At 31.2% G+C, this 18,546-nt stretch overlaps 1 protein-coding gene across 3 annotated transcripts in view; it reads right to left on the bottom strand.

Moving 5' to 3' along the window:
* The window catches only part of LOC143239400 (talin-2-like), a 132,341-nt gene that overhangs the window by 10,521 nt on the left and 103,274 nt on the right, over positions 1-18,546 (bottom strand). For 2 of the 3 annotated variants that reach the window (XM_076480417.1, XM_076480427.1), the window contains exons 51-55: positions 18,114-18,239; positions 7,769-7,885; positions 6,370-6,555; positions 3,383-3,487; positions 368-473 (exon numbers count right to left, since the gene is read on the bottom strand). In XM_076480417.1, the coding sequence (XP_076336532.1) occupies positions 368-473; positions 3,383-3,487; positions 6,370-6,555; positions 7,769-7,885; positions 18,114-18,239 (640 nt within the window). Of the gene's footprint in view, positions 1-367; positions 474-3,382; positions 3,488-6,369; positions 6,556-7,768; positions 7,886-10,638; positions 12,147-18,113; positions 18,240-18,546 lie in introns of those variants that run through there. The other variant, XM_076480434.1, reaches the window with a different exon arrangement.

Raw genomic sequence — 18,546 nt, 5'->3', positions numbered from 1 at the left:
TTTAGCAGTGTAAGACTACAGGGAAGGCAGTTATCACTACCCATCTCTAATTCTTGGGCTACTTTTTACAAAAAAAACAGTGGGATTGACCATCACATTTTAATGTCCCCATGACTGAAAGGGCGAGCATGTTTGATGTGATGAGGATTCGAACCAACGGCCCTCAGATTACAAGTCAAGTGCCATAACCACTTGATAATGATGGGCCTATTAAAATTGTGATCCTGATAGAAAATAAGTAGAGTGCTATAATAGAATAAAGTTATCTCACTGAAAGTAGTAAAGAATTTGAGTTTATTTAATAAACCTCAGTCAATAACATAAATGACACACACATACATAAAGTATTATAACAACTAGCACTAACCTTTCAGGATTTCAGCAGCATTTACAATCTCAGAAACAGACTGGGCAATTGTTCTAGACATGCTGACTAACTGCTGTTTCCCTTCATTGCTGGGTCTCTGAATTACCTAATGCATCAAATTAAAACAAGTTTTTCTTCACTTCAAAGTAACAGTTTGTGCACAACTCAAGAGCTAAAAACAAAATTTTTTAAGAGACAGTAGTTCTAGCAATGAAAATTTTCTCTGGTACTTATAAAAACACGTGCATTATGAACCTTATGCTGCTCCAGGAACACCATTTCTAATATCTGCTTGTTTAGATAATTGTAACAATTGTAAACTGCTATACATTATAAAACACAAAGTAGTAGTAATTCTGGTTAACATGCACTACACAACTAGATTACTTGGACTCTTTAATACTTAAAAAATCAGGTAACTGCACATACATGCTGTAATGATCAGTTTAGTTAATAAACAGTGAGGATATACAAACCAAGATAAAACATACCAAGTAGCAAAGGAACACAAATGGATGTAAGGCAAAAATTTAACAAGTAAGTAGCAAGGGCATCCAGTTGAAGAAAGAATGTAACTTTAGTCACTAAACAGCAAAGGTACACACTTATAGTCCTCAACGTTAGGATATGTAGTCCACACAATGTTAAAAGGTACACACTTATAGTCCTCAACGTTAGGATATGTAGTCCACACAATGTTAAAAGGTACACACTTATAGTCCTCAACGTTAGGATATGTAGTCCACACAAATGTTAAAAGGCACACACTTATAGTCTTCAACATTAAGATACTAAGTCCACACAATGTTGTTATAAGTGCATTAATCAATACAATACCATGGCAAATAATATGTCTTGAAAATATTTGTCCATGTTAAGACACACTTAATATGTTGGTAGTGAACAAGGCAAAGATTTTTGCCAAAGGGAAAGCATAGTGGATTCAGTTTTGTTTTTTTTAAATTTCATACAAAGCTACACAAGGGCTATCTGTTCTAGCTGTCCCTACTTTAGCAGTTTAAGGCTAAAGGGAAAGCAACAACTCTTGGGCTACTCCTCTACCAACGATTAGTGGGATTGACAGTGCTATTGTAATGCTCCCACAGCTGAAAGGGGGAGCACATTTGGTGTGACAGGGATTCGAACCCACGCCCCCTCAGATTACAAGTCAAGTAACTTAACCACCTGCCCCTTCCAGGCTGTTTACAGTAGTTCACAGTAGACTAATTTGTATCTATCTGTTTTTTAAAACAATTTTGCAATGGGAGCATATTTGATGTGACCGGGTTCAAACCTCACAACCTGCAGATTACAAGTCAAGCACCCTAAGCAACTGTCCATGCTGGGCCTTGGGTTTCTGTACTAATGAAATATATTTGGTTAAATCATAAATTAAAAGGAACTATATTCAACTTCCTCTGCAAATTAAATTCAAAACAAAACTTGCAATATTTAATGACAGCACAATAAAACAAAAAACAGTTCTTTCAATTTTGTTTTCAAACAATGATATTCCTCACATAAAACTCAGCTAAACTTTTGCATGTCCGCTCTATGAAGTAGTAGCAAATAATTTTTCTCTAAAATCACAATAAATTGACAAACTTCACTGTTGTCTTTGAAACTAAAGAATGCCATAATCCAAAATCAAACTACACATGGTAGTGGTTATGGTTGTCAATCACCTTGAGATTTAAAAAATGATAAAAATATTTCTCATTTAAACCAATAAAGTGACAAAGTTACTAGCCAAAGAATTGTTCTTTTTAATAAATATTTCTTCCATGGCAGTAAGGCAATGCTTTCAGGAGTCACTCAGAAATACTTAGTTCTCTTGATCCAAAATTATAGCATGAATTTCTATAAATTTGACATTTACTTCAGACTTAGTTTGTAACAAACTTCATTCAAATCTACTCAATGTATTCTCTATCAACCATTGTCATCTCTTGAGCTGTCTTCACCAATGAATAGTTTGACTGACCATCAAATTAAAACACCATTTCATGGCTGAAATAATAAGCATGTTCACAGACAGGATTCAATGTACCACAACATACAGGTAGCAAGTTGTGTGCCATGTGCCCTAACCACCAGACCCAGTTTGTTAAAACAATCAGCTATATTTAATTGTAAATTCAAACAAGTTAATGTGAAATAAATTGTAGCATTAAACATTCTAGTTGTTTATCAACAGTTTTATTTTCAATGTCAGTAACAACAAATGGAAAAACAAGGGAAAAAAGATTCTCTCTTTTTTGTTTTATGACACTTTAGTTTTTATACTGCATTTCATATTTAAAGAAAATGCCATGAGTTTTCTAATAGCTTAAGAATATTAAAAGGATTGTAACTGACGATAAGACAAATTTAGTCATGAAATATAATGAGGTTACCCAACAGAAGATAGTGTAAATTGAGGCACTAACAAGGGAAAGAAGCTCTTGAAGATAATACATAAATTTATCCCCCAAGTAGCAAAGGTGCTCATCTGATGTCACTAAACAACAAAGTTACCTAAATGGAGGTAAAATACAACTTTAGTCATTTAGTAGCAAAAGTACCAAGCTGAAGACAGGGAGTGAATTTAATTAGTAACTAGGTTTTATTCTCCATACAGGCTGTATAAACGTGTAGTAGGTACACAAAGATACGTGGTGTGTGCGCACGTATGTCTGAGGTGTATATTAATGGTACAGGCAAAAGTTTAAAACTCTTCTTGGTGCATAAGCTTTACATATAATAAGTATTATTTCTTGAATAAAGCACCATTTTCAAAGATACGAGTTTCACATCAGCTGTTCCAGTATGTTTTCTCACAAGTAATACTTGCAGAAAATCAAGAAAAATTACAAATAAGCCTAGTGAACAATTTAATATTTTGAATGATTCAAAGTCTTAAACTATGAGTTGTTACAATTGTTACAGCATTTTGACACACATTTAGAAAAGCAGATAAATTCACAGTAATATTAAGTAACTGACGATCAATACATAAACACAACAAGGACATACCCGATGAACCATGGTTAACAATTCCTTGTAATTTATGGCACACTTTTGACCTGATTCTAAGATTCTGATTTTTATTTCCTGACTTTCAGCATTGAAAGCAGCTGCCTATGGAAAAAAAAACACTTTTAACAAATACAGACTATATTTAAGAATACAAGGTAATTCACTCACATGCTTCTAAGATAATTATTTTCAGTTATGCCATGTATCAAGATTTTCATTTTTTCTTTATTTCTTTGTCCTTGCTTTATTATTTTTCATTTACACTTTTATATATAGCATTTATTTAATATTTTTATTGCACTGGCATGGAGAGTGAGACAATCATTCAATACCTACAGTCTAAATCACATTACTACTTAGACCAGTGGTTCCCAACCTTTTTTATGCCCCACACCCCTAAAATTTTTAATATGTTCTCACACCCCTCACAATAATTATTTATTTAAGAATAAAGGTGAAGGTGGTCAAAACAAATGTTATTTTGCACCCCCTGGAACGCTATTTCGCACCCCTGGTTCGGAACCACTGACTTAGAAAGACCCTCACTAATGAAGGTTTTGTGTAACATCTGTCGTTAAACAAGACATTGACTTCCACAATACTGCATGTTCTTCTTGATAAGACCCATCTGCATGTTTTGAAATAGGTTTAGCTCATTAAGAGTTTTGACACAACCTTCCATGTCGGGTAATGCCTTTGCTAAAACTCAGCTAGTCTATGTTGGTGTTTAATCAAGAACACTTGTATTCAGGGAATTCCAACTTCCCTTGCAAGGTTTCACTTCACAGATACCTCATTCACATGTTTGGTACTTATTTTCTTGTTTGTTTGTTAAGCACAATGTTACACAATGGACTATCTGTGCTGTGCTCATTTTGAGTACTGAAACCTGGTTTTTAATGGTGGGAATCCACAGCCTAACTGCTAAGCCATTGGGAGCCACTTGGGGTAGTTATGTAATCAGTAGTTATGGTTTCTAAGAGAGACAAGACTCGTACATCACTGTTCTGCAGGTATCTAAAAACACTTCTTTTTCACTTCTTGCATTATCAACAATTCCAATGTTTTGGTTATAGCAGTACGGTAGTGACCTGTATCAACAGAAAATCTGTTGGCATGTCCACTCACGTACTGCACTGAGAGATCTTATCATCTCAGAGACTCGCATCCACTCAATAATTTAAAATCTTTCATATTTAAGTATATCAGCAATCAGGGATAACATGGTGGAATAGTCTTCTCATTCAAATACAAAGCTGTTTGCAGAGGGGTCTTTTAATGCTGTTAACAGAACAATTAGTGATAACATGGTGGAATAGTCTTCTCATTCAAATACAAAGCTGTTTGCAGAGTGGTCTTTTAATGCTGTTAACAGAACAATCTTTTGTCGTCTCGTAACATTCAGTTATCTCCATTAGGTTCTTAGATGTGGAAACAAGATACCATTCTTTTGGTTTCAAATTCTGGTCCAGTTTTGTCCATTTTCAGTAGGAGATCCATTACTAAGAATAGACAGTACAATTTCAGTTTGTCTGTCGTGCAGTTGAATTTTAAAGGAACTTATCTGCAACTTTCCACAGCCATCCCTTACAGATGAAATCTCTCATTTTATTTCTCACAATTTTCTTCATCATAGAGCAATTCTTTGCCTCTTAATACCCTTTATTTACTTCCTATTGGACAATAACTTTCTCTAGTTATTGTTATTCAAAGCTATCATAAAGGCAGCTTTACATAATTATTTTACTTTCTGTGGTGGTAATTCTGGTGGTAATGCAGCTACTGGGTTATTCAAATCTTGTCATGTGGGATATTTTCCCGATTTTCAAAATATTCCTCAGTCGTATTTATGTTACATTAAAAACTGTCTGAGAATGGTTTTTTTTTGCCAATTGTTAGTTGTAGTGCTTTCCTTAGAAGATTTGCATTTGAAATTGTCTTTATTTCTGCTTGCAAACATTCTGAGATACAAGCATTTGGCATCCAATTCATGTTATATTCTCATGGATCAGTCTTCCAATGTCTGACAGAAGTTCTTATGCTAAAGTTTAGGTCAATTTTCAAAGGTCAGTTCTGCTTTTCTTCTAGAGCTTTATTTTACTTACCTGTCAGTGACAATAGCAGAGATTCCAAGAATCCTTTATGAACTTCTTACACAAACAATTTTTGTAGATATCTGATTCTGCTGCCAACTAAAGTTATGTCATCATCCTCTTATAAGGTGGTCTTTCATGGTTATGTTCACTTAAGTGAACTTCATTTGTCAGGTATTCCAAGATACTTCCCTTTGTACATGCTACTTTACTTGCAATATAGACAAAGTATTCTTTGAGTTTGGGCAATACGTTTTCGTTGATAAGACTACTGACATTAAGCCTTGCCACAAAAAAGTAGAACAACATATCAAAAACAAGAGACGTACATTTTCTTCAAGTACCAAAAGGGAAGAACTGGTCAAATCTCTCCAGCATGACAATAATAAACACACACACAAGAAAACTTTAATCCATGCACAATTCAGATGATATTTTATTGATGGATGTTGTTTCTTAATTTTTGGGTGAACAATTAGTGTACTATGTTGAAAAACAAACAATTACATATTTCTCCAGCAATAACTGTATTTTAAGACTGGTTACTCAAAATATTATAGCATACGAACAGGATTTTGTAAATTTCACCTAGGTTGGTCAGAAAAGGTAAAAAACTAAAGTGTTGTTAATTATTACATCAAACAAAAATGTTGTTTCTCTGTCACAACATCATTTGAAATTATTGTTGATATTTTAGTGCAAATCTAGATAATGGGTTATCTCGCTCTCCATCATAAGAAATCAAACGTTCTGTATCTGTAAAAATAACAAGTACAAAGTCAAGACGGGTCATGTATTAAAGTTTAAGAATGGTTATAAAATTTGAAAAAGTCTTTTTCAAACATGACTGTAACAATTAATTCATAATACACTTAATCTCTTACAATATACCTTTGAAGTTGTGAGAAGGTCAAAGAGAGCTTTCCTGCCCATATTAGCTGCAACAATTACATCGTCTTGTTTCCCACTGTTTCCTGCAGCAACAGCTTTTGCTGTTGCTAGTGTAACAGGCTTAGTAGCTCGAACAAGATCTTCTGGAGTTGCCTTTTTTGTTGGAATGTCGGACATATTGTACGCCTTAAAAGAAAGCTATAATTCACATTTTGCCATACTTGAAGTATAAACTTCACAAACTACAATTATGTCTAGATCCTCTATTTTCTTTTTAAGCCATTTTAATGGACTAAAGAAAATTTATTAACAAAATACACTAACGATCCATAATAGTTTTAGTTCTCAACACAACATTTTTAAAATAATTCAATAACTATTTGTTTTAATTTTTGAAGACTTATTTTTCTATCTATAAGAAACAGTGTATATAACATACAAATAGGAAATTTTCAAATTAGACAAAAGCCCATTTGATTTACATACAATATGAAGGATTTATAGTATACAATACCACGATAAATTTAAAAACAACCAACACAAGATCTCTGAAACTTTGTCATAAATACTACATACACATACAAAGTATACAAGTACATTCATTACACATTTTCCACAACGAAGGCCAAATCTATTGTATTTTAGAAATTATAGTTGTTAAATTTTAACAAAATATTGCTATGCACATTCATCATTTCTAAAAGTTTAAAATCATACTCCACAACTGTTCCTATTTTCCTAATCATTCAGTGGATTAGTGTTCTTTTTTTAGTTAACCTGTTCAGTGTCGTAGACGAGATAACTCATCCAAGCCGATCAGTAACATACTGCCATGGACGAGTTAATTCGTTCTCAATAATACCTAACTTCAACGCTAGATGTCAGCACCACATATGCATTTGACCTACTTACAAATTGTTTCACTTTCGATCCAAAATGGAGTCATGAAAAAAAGTTACAAAATGAAGAAGCATTAGAGTTGTATTGTAGCAGCTGAAATACTTGCCAGTCAACAGGTTAATTTTATTGAAGTAATTTCTTGGTGATGCCTTAAGTAGTTTTTAAACATTTAGTTTGAAATAATGAACTTGAAACCTGAATAAAATAAAACTTAGAATCCCAATAAACACTAATATTACATTTAATAATGTACATTGATATAAAAAAGTTTAATTAAAGTTTGAAAGTAGAAGTGATTTGCACAGAAAAGTTTTAAAGAAGCTTCTGTTGTGAAAGGGTAAAAGAGTTGCAATCGTGAGCAAATAACAGAAGGTAAAGCCAATTAAACACATCTCTGAATGGGTGCAGTTTAGCTTCAGGTTTACAATGCCACTGCTGTGTGTACATTTTTCAAGGGGATCAGGACAGGCAATGTTCAAAATTCTTAGGTATTACGTACTCGAATTTCTTGGCCAATAACTTCAATTGTGGACTCCAAAGCTCTAGTTCCACGGGCATGTTCATCTTCTAGAGATTTGACGGTCTTCAGTAATGATGTGACATTTGTTACCATTACCTATGGATTAAAGATAAAAAACTTTAAGGCACAAAGATAATGACAAAGGAACTGCACTGGTTACCAATCCAGATACATGTTAAACAGCACCCATACTTTTTAACTTGGGTGTACATATCAAGTGAGAAAAAAAAAAACAGCAAATACTTTGTAGTTAAGTCTTTCAATCTCAACACTGATTAATTAATTACTCAGACTCAGAACAATCATACAGCATATAACAAAAAGTTTTCTTATATCTAGTAACAATGTTACATGTGCCAAAATTAAATAAGAACATGCAAAAAAATTAATTTTAATTTCATGGATCCTAGTAACAACCACCTGAATGTTATAAATATCTTTCAAACCATTTTCATTATGAAAAAACAAAGAATAAGAAGGGTACTCATTACTAAGGGATGGCTAACAAAAGTTAGTTAAATAATTTTTTTCACACATAATGAAGTAAAATTTTACTCCACTTTTTAAACTAACACTGCTACAAAGGCATAAGCAGTTTAAAACACGAACTAGATGTGTTATCTTTTATACATCTTCTGATAGTTCACCATTTATATGCCCAACATGACTCATGCATTTGGTTAATTTGCATTATGCTCTCCAAAAAACAAAATAATTTATGAACAAAAAGAAAAATTCAAATCTTTTGCGATTGTATTTTTAAATATTATTTTCCACAATTCAACTTCAAACATATACAACTGTTTGGTTCCAATACAACTACATAAATTTTAAAAATAATCTCTTTGTGGGGCAAAGCCACATCACCTCGAATTTTGAACTTCCAAAAGGTAATTTGGTCAGCAATACCCACTGCAAATACATGGGTATTCTTTCACAAAGATGCAGTGGGATTCACCATCACACTGCAATGCCCCTGTGGCTGAAAGAGCAAATATACAGCTCTGGGTTCAATTCTCGTGATTCACAGAATTAAAAGCCATAATCAATAAGCAATCAGAAAAAAACAACAACAAATAATAGGTGTAATTTACATGCTCTTCATTACTTTATGTCCCCAACCAACAGTCTCGTACATGGAGAAATACTACATTGTTTCACCTACAGTTGTTTTATGTTAAAGAATTGAGAGATGAACAAATAGTTAGGAAACAGTCTGTCACACTCACAGTGTTATTAACAACATCTACCACAAAAATATAATTGTGTTTAGTTATCATACCAGAGATTAGAACTATTACAGTAAACAGTTAGTGAAAATAAACTGTGTACAATGCCACCATGCAACTCAACACAGTACAGACTATAAACGTGCCACGACCATGATAAAAACCTAAGACTTCCTGAATGATTGAGGCACATCTTCATTTCTCCTCTTCGGTCTGCTCCTCTTCTCTACCTGATCTTTTTTATTATTATCATCATTGAAAGGGAATGTGGATGACAATGAAAAAATGGACTCCATGTATTTTAAATTGAAAAATTTGAGCATATATAAATAAATAAAATATTTTTTATAAACTTGCAGTAAATTAAAACAAACCATACTGATGAAATCTCAGAAGTTGAATGTGTAGTGTAATTACTGTTATTACTGTCATATTATTGTACAGAAAGTAATCCTGATATAGAAATGTAACTTATCCTTTGGCTTAGGTTTAAAATATTCACATCTATATTCATTTTTAATAACCACTTATTACATTCTCATTTGTGACCATTTTAAAGTTCTTATGAATAACCACTTCTTGTTTTATGGACTTTCATAACATGCCTCAATGCCTGGATGGGATTTTCTTGACTAAAAAAACCATGGATAAGTAATAAATGTTTACAAGAAAACTTTATTATTAAACATCCTATAATTCTGAATTTATCACTTACTGCATTGTAGTTAAGCACAGAAGAACTGGTATTTATATACCCGATATCCAATCACTATTTTACATTCTAAATATAACCTTTTTGTCACACAACAAATTTCATTTTAAAAAGAGAAAATTAACTAAAACAGTGATTATCACGTGAAAACTGTTTACGAGATTTTCAATAGTAAGAATGACAGTTTATTTTTATTATTCAAATTTTGTGATTTTCTGGCCTTTACCTGCACCAGTTTTTGTAAACCAATCATGGCTTTATTTTTCTTTTTTTTAAAAAGTATGACAGGGCATTCATTATCAATCACTTTGGATGTAAGTTAAGAAAACTGTAAAATTTGATACTTGAATTATTTTATATATAATTTCACAAGTTGACTGTTCAAATGTAGTTATATGTGTTGGATCTTCATTGAGAATGTTAAAACCAAGCAGAGAAATGGAGTAATTGCTGGGCTGAAATTGTGCATCATGTATTATACCCTACTGTACTCTTGACTTGAAATGTTAATAAACACATTTCATATTTTATTTTATATTAGAAAAAAACAAAATAAAAACTTTTCATTATATGTATAATACTGTAATTTGAAATCATAATTTTCCTCATGACAATAAATATAAAACATATCACTAAGATCTTGCGTTTTCTTTATCTACTTAATGCAACTAAGATACTGAATTGGCTAGTAAAAATATTTAAGGTAACTACACATAACCCAATTTCTATTTGGGAAAAATAAGAACCATGTAGCACACATTTCAATTATGCACTACAAAATGATAACCTTGCATGAAAAATTAAAATTTATGCATCACCATATTTTAAATTATGCAATTTACCTACAACTTTAAGAAAAATAACACTTAAAATAAGGTTAAACATAATTAATGCAATTACACCAGCAATAGTAATTTAATAGTTTTTATTCTCTGACAAATGACAACGTACATACATACTTTTACATTTTCAAAGTCTTTTGAAAGGTCATTAATTAAGCAGCTGCCTAGTCAATAAGCATCACTTGCCGAAAAAGGAAGTAACAATCTAAGTTATAACTATGTTACAAACCTGGCAACACCAACCTTTTAGACCATATGTAAGTTATACTGTGCCAGTATAAACGTGTTAAACTTGGGTGCCCAGATCTTATTTTGTGTGCCTGGCTAAATTTGAATGTAGTAATTTTATAGATTTATTTTAATTAATGGCTAATCAGAAAAATGTAGATTTGTTGCTTATAGCCATATTAAATTTTTTTCCCCCCTTACATATAATTTTATGATGAGCTTCATACAACTATTATGAATTAACAACTTATACTAAAATGATAGTTATGCAAGATCTTTGAGCAAATGACGTTGAATGTTTCGAGTTTGGACTTATCACTTTATCTACAGTCCAATCAACATGTCTAATAAACTCGTTTCTTTTACTTTTTACCTTTGTTGTTTTAAATGCTAACAGAAAATTGTCAGTAAGAATATCCTACTATTATGATATACAAACCATAGGTATTATTTCATAGATAGTCATATCTCAGAAGTAAACAACAAAAAGATACTTTATATCTAACTTACAGCTAGTTTACTACTATTATATTTACTATAAAAATTATTTAGTAGCAAAAACCAAATAGAAAACACGTATTTTTTTTTTTTTGTAATCACAGACTCATCTTTTGGTCTTGAGAGAGAAAATTTAATAAACGTGCAAAAGAAACAGTAAAAGTTGAAAACTTTCACAAATGATAAACAAGAATGAATAGAAATTAATAAGAATCAAACCACATTGCAATTCATTTTGAACTAGTTGTATATTTTTTTTTAGGAAAACTGCATTTTAAATTAACGATAAGTCACTTTACGACAGATTACCTTCTTCACTACTTTTAGGTTTCATTGTACTTAAAGACCACGTAAATTTACACTTAAACCAATGAGATTTTAAATACTTAAAAACAAAACAGTTTATTGTACAAAGTATTATTCTTACAAAAATAAAGTAAAAACAAAGAAAAAGCTTTATACATTAAATATTCATTTCCTTAATTTTTTATGTTGAAATTTTTATTAAGAATCAGACATTTCATTTAAGAGTATAAAATAAATTAATAAGAAGAATTATAGGACAATGACTATCGTGATCTGTTTTTCTTTGGTTAAAAGGATATTCAAATTGACAAAGAAAAACTTAATGAGCTTCTATTTAGATTGTACTGTTCACAAACTTGAAAGAAAAAAATGACAATGGTTTAAATGATGATCTACAGTGCTGAAAATTTTCAAGGCTTCCAAACAGTATCTACTGATTCCAAATTTTCTACAGAAAGCAAACGGATAAGTTCTTCCTCTTGGTCAGAAACCAGCCACTCCATAGGCTCTGTGTCTGATGTGCAACTTTCATATGCTTGCACCTGGTGACAAAGAGCAATGTTGCTAAGAAGCGTGATTTAATAAAGGTTATGTGACTCGTGGTTCATAGGAAAAACAGTCAGAAATTATATTAAAATAACTCAGGAAGCAGCTCGTAGCAGTTCTTTTTTTAGTGGTAGCTCAAAGAAGTGTCTAACATTACATACACTTCATGCATTTCCACTGCAACAAATTGAATATAAGCACAGTCAACATAGATGGCGAACAGCAGGAAGTGTGGTAACATGCTTTGACAACATACAGTCAAAAGGTATGATGGTCTGAAACACATTCTAACACAATGGTATTTAGTGCTAACATGCCTCAAACACACATGCTCATTCAAAACAAAAATTATTTTAAAACTAATTTTATATCAATTGAAGTACTGACAAAATGTCTGATTAAACTATCATAATTACCAATGAAAGAAATGCAGGCTAATAAAAAACTAAACCTAGTCATGTATTTTCACAATAATGACAATAAAACCACCCTTCTAAAATTCACTTTAGAAGGAAGCACATTACTTGTAATTATCATATGTCATTCATATGAAGTTTTTAAACTTCAAAAAAGTTTACTTAATTTGTTGAAAGAGTAGGCTACTTTACATATCGTGCAAAAAAATATTAAAATGACAGTAATACATAGAAAATTACTGTATTAAGCTGATAATATACACAGTAATACAGTCAAACTTTACTCTAATAAAGAGCTGTGGGTTAACTTTTGTAACTGTCCCCTATGTGCTCAGTTGATTACAAAGCCCATGACCCCAAAGTGCCCATCACGGTTTCCACACTGTAACATTTGATATGTTTTTGTATCTTCAAGACATTTGGCAAGCTTTTGGTAAATGTTACAAATACACATTATACAGAAAAAATCTGATTTTTTTTAACTAAGCATTTTCACTAAAAATTACAAGGAGGAAGTATTTTGCCTGTTCTAATTTTTTGTTAAAACTAAAAATACTCTTCTTTATTCGAAAATTGTGAAATTTCATTTTTATAATCTTGAAAGCCTCCTAAATATATAAACGTTGTTTCAGTAAAACTTGGCCCCCTGCTAGTACAGCAGTAACTATGGATTTACAAGGCTAAAATCAGGGGTTTGATTCCCCTTAGTGGGCTCAGCAAATAGCCCAATGTGGCTTTGCTATAAGAAAACACAAACACACAGTAAAACTTTATATTTTGCTACTTTATATATCCTAATTCTCTACCCATTTGGCCAATTTGACTGATCTCGTAACCAGTGGAAAATGATACTAAGGAATCTAAACTATCCATTTTCTTTCTAGAATTACTGCAAATTGTAACATGAAACCACAACTGTTTATCTGAAATAGCTTAAAGCTCAAACAGTATCTATTTATACATAAATTTATTATTTTATTTCCCTTTGAAGCATGTCTAAATAATAATCCTGCCACTCAAGTTGTACCTAATTTGGTAACATGCAGCTCATACTACTGAGTTACATAATACACAATCTGCTTGGCAAACAATTAATTTTTCATCATCTTATCTAACCTAATCTTATTTTAACTTCATAAATGATGTAATTTTTACATTCAAATTACTTTTACAATAATAAATATGCATGAAAATCAATAAATATAATACTTACTTGGATCTTTGTTTTTTTGTTATCAGCTGTTGATGAAATTTTACCATACTTTTACAGACTAATGGTACTAGTACACCAAATTTTTATTTTATTAAATAAAGTACCAAAGAACACCTGATAAACATAAAAAAGGGCAAAAATGTCCTATAATTGTCAATTTTTCTGGCTTTCTGACTAAGCCAGATATAAAAGTGTAATAGTACTAATTAATTTATCCTGAGTTTGTAACCCACTGAAAACAAGGTTATGGAGGTTCCTAGAAGGTCTAAGCGATAAGACATGTGAATAACTGTGATCAGACAAGCAGACAGAGTGTAAAAGTCACATGAAACAGAAGTACGATCAGAGAGAAGATAAAAAATGTAAAGTTAACAATCATGAGAACAAATGGCCTAACATTTGGTATGCTAGAATGAGATTAACAGAAGAAATTATTCTCCTCATCTCTTAAAAATTGTTAAAGCAGTGGCTCCCAACCTTTGTTTTTGCCCTGCACCCCTAAAAAATGTTAATATGTTCCTGCACCCCTCACAGTAATTATTTATTTAGGACAGTACCCTTAATATAATCAAAAACTGAAATGCTATCTCACACCCCCAGTTGGGAACCACTGTGTTAAAGGGTATTATAAACAAATTGAACCTACCTGTGTGGACAAAAGGCAGACAATTATTGGAAGTATGAAGATGAAATGACTATTGGAAGTACCAAAAGCAGATGATTATTGGAAGTTCAGAATACAACTGTAGTAACTTGTGTAACAACAGCGTAAGTGAATTATACACAAATACTACTGCATTAAAGAAAAAAAAAAGAATAGTTTGGCTTCTCAATTGAATTCTAAATAAATTGAATTGACCTAAGTGAACTTTTGACAACAAGAAGAAAACTGTAGTGTTTAAGATACAACTATGATCCCTACCGTGTAAAGAAAGTTTGTACAGACATTTAATTTGTTTTGAATACGTATTATTTTAGAAACAAGTGGAGTGGGTGCTTTTTGTTTATTGTCAAATTTATCACCAACAAGTCACAGACACCTACTGCAGAAGAATATTCAGCTTAACATACCCATATACTGTCAGCGTGAATATTGTGAGAAAAAGTTTCAAATAGGAGGAGAAAAATAACCAATTTTCTGTACAGAAAACAATGTTATACAATACATCAATTGAAAGACTGAGACTATGGCTTTCTGTTCATTATAAATAAGGTAGTAATCCAGATAAAAACTACTGACAATTTGTGAGAGAGACAACATAAAAGATATGCATGGCAAATGGGTCTGATTTTCTAGTTTATGGCCCTATGAATAAATAAGATTTAAGGCTGTAAACTTTGCTTTAGTAACATCTGTATTATAATGAGCAATTTGTGTTAAATTACATATTTCTCAAAACAGGAGGTATGCAAAATTTAAAATACTTCCTTGTAGAAACTGAGAACTTAAAACTTGTACAATATTAAATGTTTACTTATTAACTATGTTTTCATGCCAAGTTTAGAAATATAATGAAGTAGTTTAATTAAATTTTGAACATCTCTAAAAAGTTGTGATGTGCAATTTGATGTCCTTGTTGTGAAAAGGTTAAATAAATTTCCTCTTGACAATAAATAATAAAAATTGTATTACTTTTTTTTTGGCAATCTTTAGAATCATATGATATATATGGAATTTCACATATTCTAGTAATTTGCTTTGAGTTTCCTTTATTCTAGTTTCCAAGTTCAATATATTACTGCTGTTTGCCACATAAAGTCTAGTTTCACGACTTTGTTTTAACGTTACGGTGTGGTGTTATATTTGTCAGTAATTGTTTGTTACATTGTTATTGTTCTTTACTATTCCAAGATTTTTAAAGATAAGTTAGAACTGTAGGTGCAAATAAGCAGTGTTCCCAACCATAACCATAAATCCACAAGTCCCAACAACGAGTAGCATTTAAAAGTGCAACTTGCACTTTACACCATCAATGACAAACTGTTTGAAAGAAACACCAAGTATGGAGAGGATGCTAAGTACACCTACTTCTTTTTAGATAAAGACAATTTTAAAAATAAAAAAAATTACTACAATAAAATTAATGCTCATTTTCTTCAAAGGTCACTTGGGTCAACCAACGTACATTCTCAAGAAAACCACTGAAAATTACAGGGTTATTTTAAATACAATTTAGCCAAAATGCACTACACCAGCATGGTATTTTTTTTATGAACTGTAATGAAATTTCTTCATACAGATAAAGGTTTTAGCAGAAAAGCCTAAAAATATCATCCTACTTCCAGTTAATTACAAATTATCAGGGTGTTTCAAGTTTATATACAATAATTCCATTAGCTGGATGTGATTTATTCTTAAAGAGTAAAAATGGTACCAGTGTAATTACAAAAAAACAGAAGTTTTGTTTATATGGGTAACATCATTCATCTCTGTTAAAAAAACACTAAGTTAGAAGTTTGACTTCAATAAAAGGTAATAAATTATGTTCAATTTTATTATCAGTAATTTGAAAATATTACAATAAAATTCTAACAATCTTTAAACAATGCATTTTTCTACTTCATATCAATATAAATTAATTCAGTACAAAAATATACACGGATCAGATTAGTGGTGATAATTAAAATCTTGATATGAATGTGGTTGAGTAGCAAGGCACTTACAAAACTGCATGTATTAGCAGAACACTAAGTATATCACAACTAAATTTGTAAGGAGTTATGGGTTTCAACAACATAAACCTGGCATACCATTCCGATAGTTAATACATTAGTTGTGTCCAAGGCTAACTGATAAAATGTGATGAAAACAGTCTGTTTCACAGTATCCATAGTTTACAGATATGTTTACATCTGAAAACATTCCTGTATGTATTGATGCAAATTCCACAGTGGTACAAAGTTCTACCAGCAATACCACTGATAGAGAAAGCATACATATTTAATAATTAATTATATTTTATGTACGTGATTTGCAATGATGAATTATGCAAATAAAAGTTTTCAATTTATTTTTTTGAAACAATAATATTCTCAGTTTGTACAAGTTTGAACCAAAAAATTAATGATGTATTTTGTCTCTTAACACTCAATTTAGAACATTTCTGTTTCATTGTAATACATGATAAGGGAAACACAATATCTAAACACCATACTTATAAATCATGCTACATACACCAGCTGGTTAGATACAACTGATATAATCCTTTGGTTAAAAAAGAAACACACTGCATTTTCTCCTGTGACTGTTAGTTTAAAAACAATGACCACAGTAAACAATAAAAATAAGTCTGAACTACATCAATGGCCAAAACTATGACATTATAACACAATTCAAAATGAGTTAGTTAATTTTCAATAGATAGATATTTTAATTAATTAACAAAACACTCAAACTTTTCATAAAGAATGTGTTATATCAACAATGTATAGTTTACAGTATGTTCCTCTATTTCTACTACATTTTTTTATGTAAAACCATATGTTAAAAAATCAACAGTAATCAAATTACAATTTAATATGCCATGTTACTTACATAATGAAGTATGAATTTTTAAACAAGGTTTACACTGCTAAAAGTACTATTGACAAAAATTTGCTATTTTATATTCCAAATGTAAACAAACCACATTAACCTTTTACTGCAGTGAGATGTATATTTCTCAGTGACTGTACCCACACTGTTAGGCAGCAAGGAGTATCCTTAATTAGTAGGAAAATATGCTCGATACACTTGATTCGGACAGCTTGAAAAGATAGTGAAAGTGAACCAAGTAGTGTTTAAATATGTGATGTTGAAGAGCCAATAAGACAAGAGGATGATAGCTCTCCATCTAGTAATGACAGTCAAAATGATGAACATGGACCTAGTAGAGGAAGGAATAAACAGCGTTGACACTGGGAAACGTTTGTCCCAGTTGTAGTGTGAGGGAGTGGAAGTAACGAGGAATATACGTCAAGCTGCAGCAAACGGGTAAAAGTAATGGTTAAAATGATAAAATTATTACTAAATAAACTAAAAATAACATTGTATTAAAATGAAATTACTTTGCAAGACAAATATTAAGTTATATAGAGTTATGTTGAACACCTTTGGGTCATATAATACCATAACAAAGTGGATAATTTACAAAAGTGAAAACTTAGTAAATAAATGAAACAGGCTAATATTTTTGGGTTCAGAGCAAGTTTTGCTTCCCATTTTCTTTAAACCTAAAAATGTACTAATCAAAATTTGAAAGAGATGAACTTGACTAGACTAAAATAGTGATATTTTACATTCAGTGCAGAAATGACACAAAACGTAATTAAAGATAAAAATTAAAATTGCTTACCTTAGCTGATTCTTTCAAATGGAACATAGCAGGATCATTAATACCTTTTCCTGAAGCAGCCTTAGTAGCTTGGATAAGGTCGCCCAAAGCATTTGCAACATCTTTGACAGCATTAATAAGAAGCACCTGTGATGTAGCATAAAATACAGTCCATAACACTAAACTAACAGTGTAGCTAGTATGAAGCTAGCAACAATGGTTATTTTAAGTTTCATTTTTGTTTTTTTAAAAGACTTTTACTATGCAACAACATAGATAACACTGAACTCCACAATGTTAAAAAAAGTTAGAAGTGAATTTAAAAAAAAAAAAGAAAAAAGTTATTTTTACTTGTCAAATTTAATGTACATGTTTTTGGTCTAGAGTTCAGGACAATTAGATACTAATTTATGATTTAAATGTTAATACTAAATCATCACAACTAAGTAAAAAA

This window comes from Tachypleus tridentatus, chromosome 2 (assembly GCF_004210375.1).
Source record: "Tachypleus tridentatus isolate NWPU-2018 chromosome 2, ASM421037v1, whole genome shotgun sequence".
NCBI lineage: Eukaryota > Metazoa > Arthropoda > Merostomata > Xiphosura > Limulidae > Tachypleus > Tachypleus tridentatus.
Note: the sequence above shows the minus strand (reverse complement) of the source record. Positions and strands in the feature narration are given on the sequence as shown.